This window comes from Dermacentor variabilis, unplaced genomic scaffold (assembly GCF_050947875.1).
Source record: "Dermacentor variabilis isolate Ectoservices unplaced genomic scaffold, ASM5094787v1 scaffold_18, whole genome shotgun sequence".
NCBI lineage: Eukaryota > Metazoa > Arthropoda > Arachnida > Ixodida > Ixodidae > Dermacentor > Dermacentor variabilis.
This window is the reverse complement of record NW_027460346.1, coordinates 2,623,597-2,635,741: the sequence shown is the minus strand read 5'-3', so window position 1 is coordinate 2,635,741 and position 12,145 is coordinate 2,623,597. Positions and strand designations below refer to the sequence as shown.

Sequence of the window (12,145 nt, the reverse complement as noted above, 5' to 3'; positions counted from 1 at the left end):
GAGAGTCGGTGGCACGGCCACCATAAGGCCTTGACACATAGCTTATGATGCCACTTGGCATTATTCCTACAAGGAATTTCACAGTATAATTTCCTTTGTAACTAGAATACATGAGCACTTTCTCATGGACAGTGCTTGGTGCTGCGCAGGGCACTTCTGTGCAGTCAATGACAACCCTGCAGTTTACATAGTCTGGCTTGAAGCAGTCAGGCATCATCAGCTGTGTGGTTGACCGTGACGGCCAGTAAATTCCAGGCCGCAGTTTTGCATGGAGAGTGGCAAGGATCAGCAGAAAATGCCTAGAACATGTGGTTCTGTGCAAACCAAAAAACACTGCTAAGGATGCGTAGGACAAGTTTAGCTTTAGTTTCATTAAAAAAATAAGCATTTTTGTTCGAAGCACTTACGGTTTCCTCTTTCCCGTTAACATTGAGCGCCTGAACTACAATGCCTTGCAGCTTTGTAAAAACACTCAGTGAAACCCCAGCAATACACTTAAGTATGTCTGCAGCTTTTTCACTGGGGCAGGATGAGACACTGGCATAACCACGGAAGCCTGCGGTTGAGATAGTGTGGTCGACATTCACAGGGTCACATGCAGCGTCCTTGACATCATAGGATGTTCCCCATGATGCATCCTTGCTTTCTTTTTTGCAGGGAAGAACAACCTAGAGCAGACGTTACCAAATGAACACACAAAACAATCTTAAAGACACTATTTGCCCAAACATTGCTTCAAGATTGAGAAACACTTTGGACAAGTTATATCAACGTGACAGGAAAGTGGATTCGGCACAGCATGTAATACTTAAGACAATCAATCAATGGCATATTCGAGTAATGGAGTGAAATTCAATGAAACGAAAGTGTAGCCATGCCAGTAGAAAATTTTATGTTAAGATTAAATTAGGAAGTCTCTGGGTACAGATTGTAGTCTTACTGCAAACATTCATTCATCAGTCAGCAGGATATAAGCTAATGGCTGAGTATGACAGTAGTCATTTATTGTTTTATTCAGCAGTTATTGCACCATTGTAAAATGACGACTACTGAACACAATGGACTGAAAAGCCTATCCTACTAAAGTGATTGAAGAAAGGTAGCTTTGCATCACAGTAAACAAGCACATGCGAGATCATATGTTTACAAGCTACTCCAGTAGGCCCCAGCCTACCTGCGTCTCAGCTTCGCATTCTTTTAAGCAACAAAAGAACAGGCTCGGCATGTCCACCTCCGAGAACCATGTGCAAGGGTCTGTCTGCGTTCCTACCTGCACAAATTCAAAACCACAGTGGGATTACCTTCTTGCTATTTCTCCTTTCAACTTCGTTTTTGCGCTATGCAAAGCAACAGCAGCGTAGCAATCACTTGTCCTATTTTACTCTCACACTGCAAGCACTACTGAAGAAATGTAGAGTAGAAACGTGATCATGCATGGTTTACCACACTTGCTTCTGAGGAGTGGATATCAGTGTGAAGTGATCAGCGAAAATTGACATGAAAGTAAATGGCCATAAAGAGAGTGAGTGAACTTGAGTGCTAATGCAAGGGCCGGCAGTGCAAGTTGAAATGAGTGTGCAACCTTTGTAACACTGGATGAAAACAAGAGGGAGGGGAGAAAAGAGCCGTTGGTCCTTAACAAAAGCTAGATGACAAATGAAATAAGCACTTATGTAGCACTCACATGTACAGACATAATAGGAATCACTCCGGTATGTCCCTCAATATTCTTGTAATCTTTTCTACAGAGCCAGCGTTGCAACTTTATTGTGTTTACCATCTGAGCGCAGGATAGGTAACCACATCCAACAACTCAACTCAAGCAAAGGGCGAATTTTGTCAGCTATTTAGTGAAAGGTGCCAGTTCTATTCTAACCCTACAGCTAGAATAGAACTGGCAGAACTTTCTAAGTTCATCAACAAGCGTAAGACAGCGGACATCAGAAACTATAATATGGATAGAATTGAACAGGCTCTCAGGAACGGAGAAAGCCTAAAAACAGTGAAGAAGAAACTAGGAATTGGCAAGAATCAGACGTGTGCGTTAAGAGACAAAGCCGGCAATATCGTTACCAATACGGATGAGATAGTTCAAGTGGCTGAGGAGTTCTATAGAGATTTATACAGTACCAGTGGTACCCACGACGATAGTGGAAGAGAGAATAGCCTAGAGGAATTCGAAATCCCACAGGTAATGCCAGAAGAAGTAAAGAAAGCCTTAGGAGCTATGCAAAGGGGGAAGGCAGCTGGGGAGGATCAGGTAACAGCAGATTTGTTGAAGGATGGTGGTCAGATTGTTCTAGAGAAACTGGCCACCCTGTATACGCAATGCCTCATAACCTCGAGCGTACCGGAATCTTGGAAGAACGCTAACATAATCCTAATCCATAAGAAAGGGGACGCCAAAGACTTGAAAAATTATAGACCGATCAGCTTACTGTCCGTTGCCTACAAAGTATTTACTAAGGTAATCGCAAATAGAATCAGGAACACCTTAGACTTCTGTCAACCAAAGGACCAGGCAGGATTCCGTAAAGGCTACTCAACAATAAACCATATTCACACTGTCAATCAAGTGATAGAGAAATGTGCAGAATATAACCAACCCTTATATATAGCTTTCATTGATTACGAGAAAGCGTTTGATTCAGTCGAAACCTCAGCAGTCATGGAGGCATTACGGAATCAGGGTGTAGATGAGCCATATGTAAAAATACTGGAAGATATCTATAGTGGCTCCACAGCCACCGTAGTCCTCCACAAAGAAAGTAACAAAATCCCTATAAAGAAAGGCGTCAGACAGGGAGATACGATATCTCCAATGCTATTCACAGCATGTTTACAGGAGGTATTCAGAGGCCTGGAGTGGGAAGAATTGGGGATAAAAGTTGATGGAGAATACCTTAGCAACTTGCGATTCGCTGATGATATTGCCTTGCTTAGTAACTCAGGAGACCAATTGCAATGCATGCTCACTGACCTGGAGAGGCAAAGCAGAAGAGTGGGTCTGAAAATTAATTTGCAGAAAACTAAAGTATTGTTTAACAGTCTCGGAAGAGAACAGCAGTTTACGATAGGTAGCGAAGCACTGGAAGTGGTAAGGGAATACATCTACTTAGGGCAGGTAGTGACCACGGATCCGGATCATGAGACTGAAATAACCAGAAGAATAAGAATGGGCTGGGGTGCGTTTGGCAGGCATTCTCAAATCATGAACAGCAGGTTGCCACTATCCCTCAAAAGGAAAGTGTATAACAGCTGTGTGTTACCAGTACTCACATATGGGGCAGAAACCTGGAGGCTTACGAAAAGGGTTCTGCTGAAATTGAGGACGACGCAACGAGCTATGGAAAGAAGAATGATGGGTGTGACGTTAAGGGATAAGAAAAGAGCAGATTGGGTGAGGCAACAAACGCGGGTAAACGACATCTTAGTTGAAATCAAGAAAAAGAAATGGGCATGGGCAGGACATGTGATGAGGAGGGAAGATAACCGATGGTCATTAAGGGTTACGGACTGGATTCCAAGGGAAGGGAAGCGTAGCAGGGGGCGGCAGAAAGTTAGGTGGGCGGAAGAAATTAAGATGTTTGCAGGGACAACATGGCCACAATTAGTCCAAGACCGGGGTAGTTGGAGAAGTATGGGAGAGGCCTTTGCCCTGCAGTGGGCGTAACTAGGCTGATGATGATGATGATGATGTCTTACTGGTTAAATAATGAACGCAACTTTCTAAGGCAGTTGGCATAAACACTAGTGAAGCTTATTTGTGTAGGGTGTGCACATGTAGGTATTGCATGGATGTGTGCATAAATGTACGAATACACACGCATAACCCTCTTGCCATAATAAGCTGTGACCATGAAGACAATGGCGCACCCTTTCGCGTGGTCAGTGCTGCGACTGTGATTTTAGCTTGAGAAACTTTGTGGCACGTTGGCAATAGAAGCATCAATAAAATGCTTGTATTCCTCGTCATAACACTGAAGCAAAGTTTTCCCGAGTTCTCAGAAATGTTCTGGCATTTGCCTAATCTTTCCTGAAACACCGAATTTCCTGATAGGATTTTCCTGGTTGCTAGACATCTTAGAATTACTGCTATGAACAGCTGTTACAACATGTGTTGCATGGCCATAACAGGTATGCAATGGGAGTTGCTGCATATTCAAGTGCATATTTCATCTACACCGAGGCTGTGACATTTCTTTTTAGGGGCAGACCTTCTTTCAGAGACAGAGAATGGAGCTGTTCTCAGCTCTTGTTTTGGTGAAAGTCACCCTGAAAATGTTCAACACACCGGTAGCTGTATGGAGTGTTAAAAAGCATTCTTATTGCTGTAAGCAACATCCAAATATGTTCAGCTCCTGGTAACACCATAGGTAAACAACTGCCACTGTGAATTAGTTAGCACTAAAGATTGTTCCTATTTAAGTTGTAGGGTCAGCTGCTAGAAGTCTATAATACTATCTTAGCTTATAACATTATCTTGTCGAGGAATGCTTAAAAATTTTTTTAATGATAAAGGTACACAAGGGCATCAAGGCATAAAGGTTGGCTTCTGTTTGTGGCAATAAACAGTTTGTAGTGAGTGTTTGTCTAACATTTTGTGTGTATCCGTTGCAAGTTGTGAATATTGGACTCTACAATAGCAAACAGTGTGAAGTCCTAAAAGCTTTGTAATCTGTCCAGATAAGGGATACCTACACTTGTGTGCTCTGTAGTCGCAGCACCACATTCTTGGTCGTCAGGAACTGGCAACACACAGCTCCATGTGGGTTGTTTGTGCTGCTCACGTGACCGGAGCCTGCATGATATTTTTAGGCAAAATGAGCTATGCACTAAAGAGATTGTACTTGTTCAGAGTAAACAAGTCTATTCATACAAACATGTGTACATTGGCAAAGTTAACAGGTGGCATTTGTGTACCAGAAATGTAGCCGGAACAATGCTCCTAATGGGAGAAATTTTATATTGATGGCAAGAAGAGTTGTCCAGACCATTTATAACTACAATATTAGAATGTCACAATAACTACTGTATTAAAATAAAGGCAGCAGATGTTGAAAACCTGAATTTAGAGACCAGATAAGCTTGACTGTCACATGCAGTGAAAGCACAAGTATAAAACCAAAAGTATTATTAAGATTCTCTCCACTTAAGGAGGAGGGCATGTGCACATGCAAAACAAAACTTGTGCTGTACAGTAACCTTCCTTGCAGCGTGAAGGACTTGTTGCTTAAATACATCTTTCGATTCTAATTATCTGTTACTGGTTTTAAATAGTCTCCTTGGTTGAATCTGTATTTAGTTATGATTGCGACTAGTCATGATGTAATGCACAGAACAGATAGAAGGTGGTCTATTAAGGAAAGAGATAGGATAGCGAGAGAAGAGAAGCAGAAAACTAAGCGGAGAGACGAGGAAAGGAAATGCACAGGTATAGAGGGAACATTTAAGGTGCACGGTATGGATAGTTGCAGAAGAATATCCTGCAGCAGACTTAAGGAGGCTGGTGATGGATGATCCCTGCTATACAAAGGAATAAATTTATTTCTTTTACACTTACATTGAGCACTACACTTAGCATTTACCTTTCATACCGGTGTGCAGCAGCAACATTAGTGGACCTGTACACACTTGGAAACAAGGTTGGTAGATAGGCTGGGCTTCTCTGATCCTCCGACTTTTCGCCATTTACAAAGTGACTGCTGCAGATCCTGCTGTGTTTGGTAGGCTGCCACGGACTGCCATCTGTACTAAATGAACGAATACGCAAGAATGTCCATCATAACATGCACGAAATGCAAGCACACAGAATGTTACCAGGCATTGCACTCCTACAGCGCAAAATACTTTAAGAAAGAATTAGAATTAGCACTGCATGGCAACTCTGTTCAGACAATAGGAAACTAATGCCTTCTCAAACATGACGTGAATTTTTCTGCCAAAATCTAACAGCCATAGCACATGCTGCAGATAACAGCAACCTTACATCTTTTCTAACGCATTTTCCAAGCAACCATAACATCGAAGATATTCGCGTGCGAAAATAATGAAGCTGTTAAAGAAGCATTTTTCTGTAATCATTCCGAAACAACACAGTGTGATTTAACTCCATTACAAATGAGGCGAGGTAACAACCTCGTATAAAAAAAAAATAAACAGTTATCTACGAAGAAATTAGTAACGGCCAACAAGCGCGAATGCACAGATAGGATAGATTCAGAAACGTGAACTGCTCAACTGCTGGCGCGCCGATTTCAGAGGAAGCTTCAGCTTGGGCCCAACTCCGATGCTGCCTATTCAAATGCATGTAAAACGGAAAAATGCTTTTCCGAGATAACCCCTGGACCGAATTTATTGAAAGTTGCTGCACTTGAGAAAGTTAAATTCTACTGATTGCTGGAAGCAGAATTTCGATTTAGGGGCTGAATTTTGTTTAAATAATTTCCAAAAATACGAAAGTTTGAAAAAAATAGAAGCACGAAGTTTACAAATTAATAGCTCTGCATCAAAACAGACATCGCGGTTCTGTAAACGGCATCTATTAGATCATTGAAAGCGGACAAATTCGATATGTCATTTTATACCTTACGTGAATTTGTTACATTGTGCGCAAGAGTTCTGTAAAGCTCTATTTTCCAATTATTAAATTTTTTGAGATTCATATGTAACAAAATAATTTTGTCCGCTTTAGATGTACTATTAGCTGCAATTAACAGAATTGTGGTATCATTGTGCATTGCCGAGTTAGAGTTGTAAACTTGATAGTTTTGTTTTCTAAAATGTTCCAATTTTCGCCACTTTTTCATAAAAAATTGACGACCTAAATGATTTATTCTAAAGCAACAGTCACTAGAATTTAAGTTTTTCTTTTAAATGCAACAAACCTCGCCAAATTTGGCGCAAGGGTTGCCGAGAAAAACGAATTCTCTCTTTACATGTATTTAGATAGGAGCATCCGAGCTAAAGCTTCTTAACGGGCCACATAAACCCAACAAAATCAGTGCTTGGAAGGAGGTTCAGCAGCTTTAACACACAACACGATGAGTTCGTGCATTTGTGTGCATGAGCAAGAGCAACGCGGCAATGATGCGGCAAGCGGCATACAGAACCTAAGCGGAACGCCTTTAACCAGCATGCTGCACTGCGGCCGAACCGAATCAAAACATGGGCACGTCGTGATTGACTTCGTCGCTTGCCCGTGTCAACATGACCGAATACAGGACACACAGTGATGGCAGAACGAAAGCGTGAGAGCAAGATGCAACCATTAACGCAGAAAATCAGGAAGGCGCTCACCTTTCACGCCGAACGGCGGCGATCCATTGTTTCCGTCGCTCCCGCTCATGAGGCCTCGCGGGGAATGAATAAAACCGCGTCGCCGGCGAGTTCTTGTAGGTGTTTGAGCACCCCACCACACAGCAATTAGTGTTGGACATGCCTTGAAGTTGCGGCTACCACACAAGTGCGACGGACGTTGCTTATTTCACACCGAAAACGTGAACGAAGCGGAAACACACGTACGACGACGCAGACAACCACAGTGGTCGGCTGCTTGCTCTCCCACGAGTTCTGAGCAAGGTCGCCACCAGTAGCGCTTCCGTCGGCGTGCACGCGGACGCTAAGCAGCGCACGTTTTCTACAATTTTAGTTGGCCGGCGATATCTTCGGATCTCAGAGGCCATATGCCGTCGTTGCGGCTATTTCGCGCCTTTAGCGACAGGTGGCGCTGACATCTCGAACGTTTCTTTCGTTAGGCTTCGACTCGTTCGAAACGAGAAGCGATCTCGAAAACACCACGAGGTTATCCATAATACTCTGTCGTCGAAGCGGCCTGAGACTAAGTGAAAGCCGTTTACACAGTCATTTGCTACGAACGAAGTGCATTTTACAAAAGCAACGCCAAATTCAATTCGAAGTGGGCAGCCCGGGACCGCCGCCATGTTTCCCGCAAGCTCCGCAAACCCCGCAAAAACGCTAACGCTAACTCGTTTGCGTTGCGTACGCCCGCTATTGGCGGCGAGGAGTTACGGAGTCGCCATCTATCGGAAGCGCCTCGCTGGCGTAGTATGAGGGATCACGTGGCGCGCTCCTCATAGGTTTTGCTGTCAGCGCTCACTGAAAACAACACGCGCGAGCTCTCCCGGACATTTCTGTAAGCACTTTAAAAACGAGAGAAGTTTTTTTACTGTAAATAATAATCTTGGGCAAACTGAAAGCACACAATCGTTTATAGACGCTGTCTCTTTACCGAATACGTACAGTGAACGCCACTGCGCGCGGTCGCCGCGATGAAGCCTCCCGAACCAGCTTCTTGCGGGAAAGGTAGGTAAACGCTGAGAGCAAACTATGTGAAATATGTTCCTATAGTGTTTGTATAACTAAATGGAGCGTAATAGAACGAAGCCTCAATGCAGTGATCGCGCAGGTTCGCAGCGACCGACTGCGCGTCTGCATGCTTGTCCGCGCACTGTTTCGCTTTTCTACGCGCGCGTTTTCGCACCGTGCCATGAGCTTTAGGCCGCAGAATATGAGCATTTGACAGTATACAAGCAACCATTGTTGCGTGGGCGCTATCAGAGCTGTTCAAAAATAATTTCATTGTAGAGACTTCGACGCCTACACGGACTGTGATGTCCCGTCGCGGCGATTCAATATTTTTTTTCTTCTAAGTTCTTTGAACTTTCAATATTATTTCTCGAGTTGCGTCGCACTGTATGTTCATCGGTGTTCTCAGCGTGCAATTTCCCGCTGCTTCTTTTTTGTAATCCGGTGCATTAATTCATAACATAAACATGACCATATGCCATGCTTTCTTTAAATGTGCTTCTTACCGCTGCCTTTCCACCCCACTGAACTTGCCAGTATCTATACCATCGACAAGTTCATAGACCAAACCATCATGACATTAGTCGAGCAGCGGACTCGGGCGAGCGTCTCAGTGCGCGTTTTCAGAACATCGCAGACCGGGCGCCGTAGCAGAAATCTTCCTCGCGTCTGTGCTTGCTGCATACCCGAGTTGTAGCCGATGACTGTTTGCCGGTTTTATGTTTCGCGAGCCAAGCTTCACGCAGCTTCTTGTCCTGCGGCTACGTGTGAATAAGGCTGACACCGGCCTCCGTTACGTGCGTCCGGCCCTACGGCACCGAGCAGTAGCCTACCATGTTGCGCGCCTTCAAAGGCAGCCACTACCTATTGTAGTGCTTTCAAGCGTTCTAAAGGAGACACTCGAAGGGGGAAAATTTCGCCACTAAATGAGGACCGCAGCGTACGAGGGAATTTAAACTCGTTTTCAGCTCGCTTCGGCGCGCCCGATGCAGCCGACGCTGCCGCTATGTCCACGTGATCCCTCCGAGCACGTCACGCCGACGGTGGCGCCAGCTTTTCCAGTGGTGGAGCTCGAGGCCAATACCCGCTATTTCGTTTAGCGTTCAGCGCATGCGCAGTGATGACCCGCTATATTTTAGCGTACGCAATGGAATAGCGTACGCTATACTAAAACTGTCTAGTGTCCGCGGTCATCGAATGAGATGTGTTTATGTTTGCCTGTGCGCTCGTCCCACCATGCTTATTAATTTAATTAGTAAGAGAAAGTTTGAACGTTTACGGCATCGATGGAACTACTATAGCTGTTTAATAATTTTCTATCGCAATCGAGCCTTCGCCTTTCGGGCTAAACTGCGACTTCTTTATGTCCACTGCAGGACGACAATTACCCCTCTCTTGCGCTACCTGATTCCAACTAGCGCCTGCAAATGTTCTAATTTCATCACCTCACCTAATTTTCCGGCTTCCTCAACCGCGCTTCCCTTCCCTCAGCACACATTCTCTAATTATAATGGTCCGCCAGTTGTCTGCCCTACGCATTACATGACCCGCCCAGCTCCATCTTTATTGCCAGCTAGAATATCTGCTATCTCTGTTAGCGGTTCGCACCATTCTTTCCGTCTGCTAAGGCTACGCCTAACGTTTTTTGTTCCATTGGTCTTTGTGTGGTGTTAATATTTGAAGCTTACTTGTTAACTTTCAAGTTTCTGCCCTATATGTTAACACTGGTAAAATGCAACGAGTGTGCACTTTTATTCTCAACAACAGTGGTAACCTCCCAGTCAGGATTTGGTAATGCCTGCCGTATGCACACCAACCCATCTTTATCCTTCTTTAACTCTCCTTCTCGTGATCAGTTGGAGGTTACTGTAACTGTTCACCGAGAACAACAGCTTTAAAAAAAAAAGACAGACATTGGGCCCTATAACGTAAAACTATTCCAATATGTTTTTATTCCAATCTCCGAAAAGGCGTCCAATCAAAAATAACTATTTTTCTTTTGTTCGGTCCAATGATGCATAATCAGTGTGTACGCGTTATATCAGATGGGGAGCCATCGCGGTTTTCGTGACGTCGTGTGACAGACAGGCGCAGTGGTGTGTCTCAAAAAAGTTTTTGACCAATCGCGAAGGGCTGATTGCAAATTTGGAATAGAAAAGTTTCGAATAGCTTTACGTTATAGCGACCTTTATGGCATGCTGCAGGGAGTAATACAGAGGGTGTTCGCATGAATCTGAACAGATTGGATCGGGGTTAGCCTTTCGTGCTGAAATTTACCTGTCACGCTCGTGTCGATGCTATTGGGTGAACGAGCGCTGGTCAGGCTGGGCCAGACCACCTTTATAGGGAGGGTGATTCAGCTCAGACCGTTATGCAAGGAGATCTTACAGGTCTAAACGGTTCGGAGGAACCCGCGATTGATCCGTCGGAAACCACTTTGATTTCTCAAACTATAGAGTGTATTCAAAGTGGAGCGGCCAGGTTTGTCGTTGGCAGGTATAAAAGAAAGGAGAGTGTTAGCATAATGAAGCAAGCATTGAAGTTGAAGTTTATTCATATGCAAAACATAGGTACATAAATGCAATATACAGACGAGGGTCCCAAAGTAATGATACTGAAAACGGGACCCTCGGTTAGTAACTACAACAGAAGTGTAAAATTGTTGGCAGCATAACAGTGGATATCGTAATAATATATTAGTTGCAAGAAAATCAAATGATAACGAAAGAAAAAAGAAGAAAAACCAAAAATTTTTGCTCTAATCAATGTAGTGTAACAGAAATAACAACGGAAGTGACAAAAATTATACAATTGTTAAAGGCAAAAAGGAAAAAAAAAGAACGAACACAGAGAGAAAAAAGAAAGAAAAAAATGTGGCGCAATGTGAACACTGCAAAAGAATACAACAGCCCGATGGACACACATGATCCGGCGAATAGGAACCGAGACAAGAGACGTGAGGGAGGTGGACATGCTTCGGCATGTCTGAGCTTTTGTCGTGTCTCAAATAACGTGCGCTGTCTCATACGCACTACTCAACGTGGCGGAATTCAAGAAAATCGACACGATGATCAGAAAGGCATACAAGCAGGCGATGGGTCTGCTGATAAGTATGTCCGCACAACGTCTACTCCGGAAAGGAGTGCAAAATACGGGCGAGGAAGCTGATCGAGGCACGTATATACGGAAACTGGGAGTTCCATCCTCTCACTCCTGGGGCTCTCTGCCTCCTCAGCCACCCGCCGCCTCAGACTGTGAGCTTAGCTCCTGCTATCCGGAGCAACATCAGTGTACCTCTTCTACCTCGCAACATGCACCCAGTACACCACGCGCATCGAGAGAAGGCCCGGGCCGTAAAAAAGCAGTACAGGAATCAACCCTCTCCAGGCTACATGGATGCGGCGTCTTACCCCGAACGAGCAGCCGCAACAGCCATCGTAATCGTGAAACAAAGAACGTCGGAGAAGCATTTCATTCCCTCGAAACAAATCCCTCCAAGCCGAGGGAACAGCCACAGCCCACGCGCTCTCCCAAAGAGAGGTTGAAGTCAAACTAACCAACCCTCAACAGACGTGTCGGAGCTTCGCTGGCGGCAGCATTCATTCGAACACACCCAGAATCATAAATAAAAATCCGCCAACGAGACGAGTCATGATCACATGGGCGTCACCTCACCACGGCATTCCTGGCAACAAGATCGCCAATCTCGTGGCTCGAGATTTGACCCGCTGAGCCGACGCCGAGGAATCCGAATCCAAGCGCATGCACCTTCTAATCTCGTACCAAGACATCACACAACATTACAAGCTAAACCGCA

At 44.5% G+C, this 12,145-nt stretch overlaps 1 protein-coding gene across 1 annotated transcript; it reads right to left on the bottom strand.

Annotated features, from left to right (window-relative positions):
- Window positions 1-299: 299 nt before the first annotated feature.
- LOC142568345 (uncharacterized) lies at window positions 300-7,546 on the bottom strand. The gene is made up of 5 exons (XM_075678349.1): window positions 7,300-7,546; window positions 5,589-5,748; window positions 4,702-4,801; window positions 1,175-1,270; window positions 300-668 (listed from the first exon to the last, which is right to left on the bottom strand). The coding sequence occupies exons 1-5, from the start codon at window positions 7,346-7,348 to the stop codon at window positions 300-302; spliced, it is 774 nt and encodes a 257-aa protein (XP_075534464.1). The 5' UTR covers window positions 7,349-7,546.
- Window positions 7,547-12,145: the final 4,599 nt, after the last annotated feature.

Coding starts and splice junctions, on each gene's coding strand:
- LOC142568345 (XM_075678349.1), bottom strand. CDS start 7,348: ATGAGCGGGAGCGACGGAAACAATGGATCGCCGCCGTTCGGCGTGAAA. Junction 1,271..4,701: donor CGACTACAGAGCACACAAGT/GTAGGTATCCCT, acceptor GAATTTGTGCAG/GTAGGAACGCAGACAGACCC. Junction 669..1,174: donor AATGCGAAGCTGAGACGCAG/GTAGGCTGGGGC, acceptor CGTCTGCTCTAG/GTTGTTCTTCCCTGCAAAAA.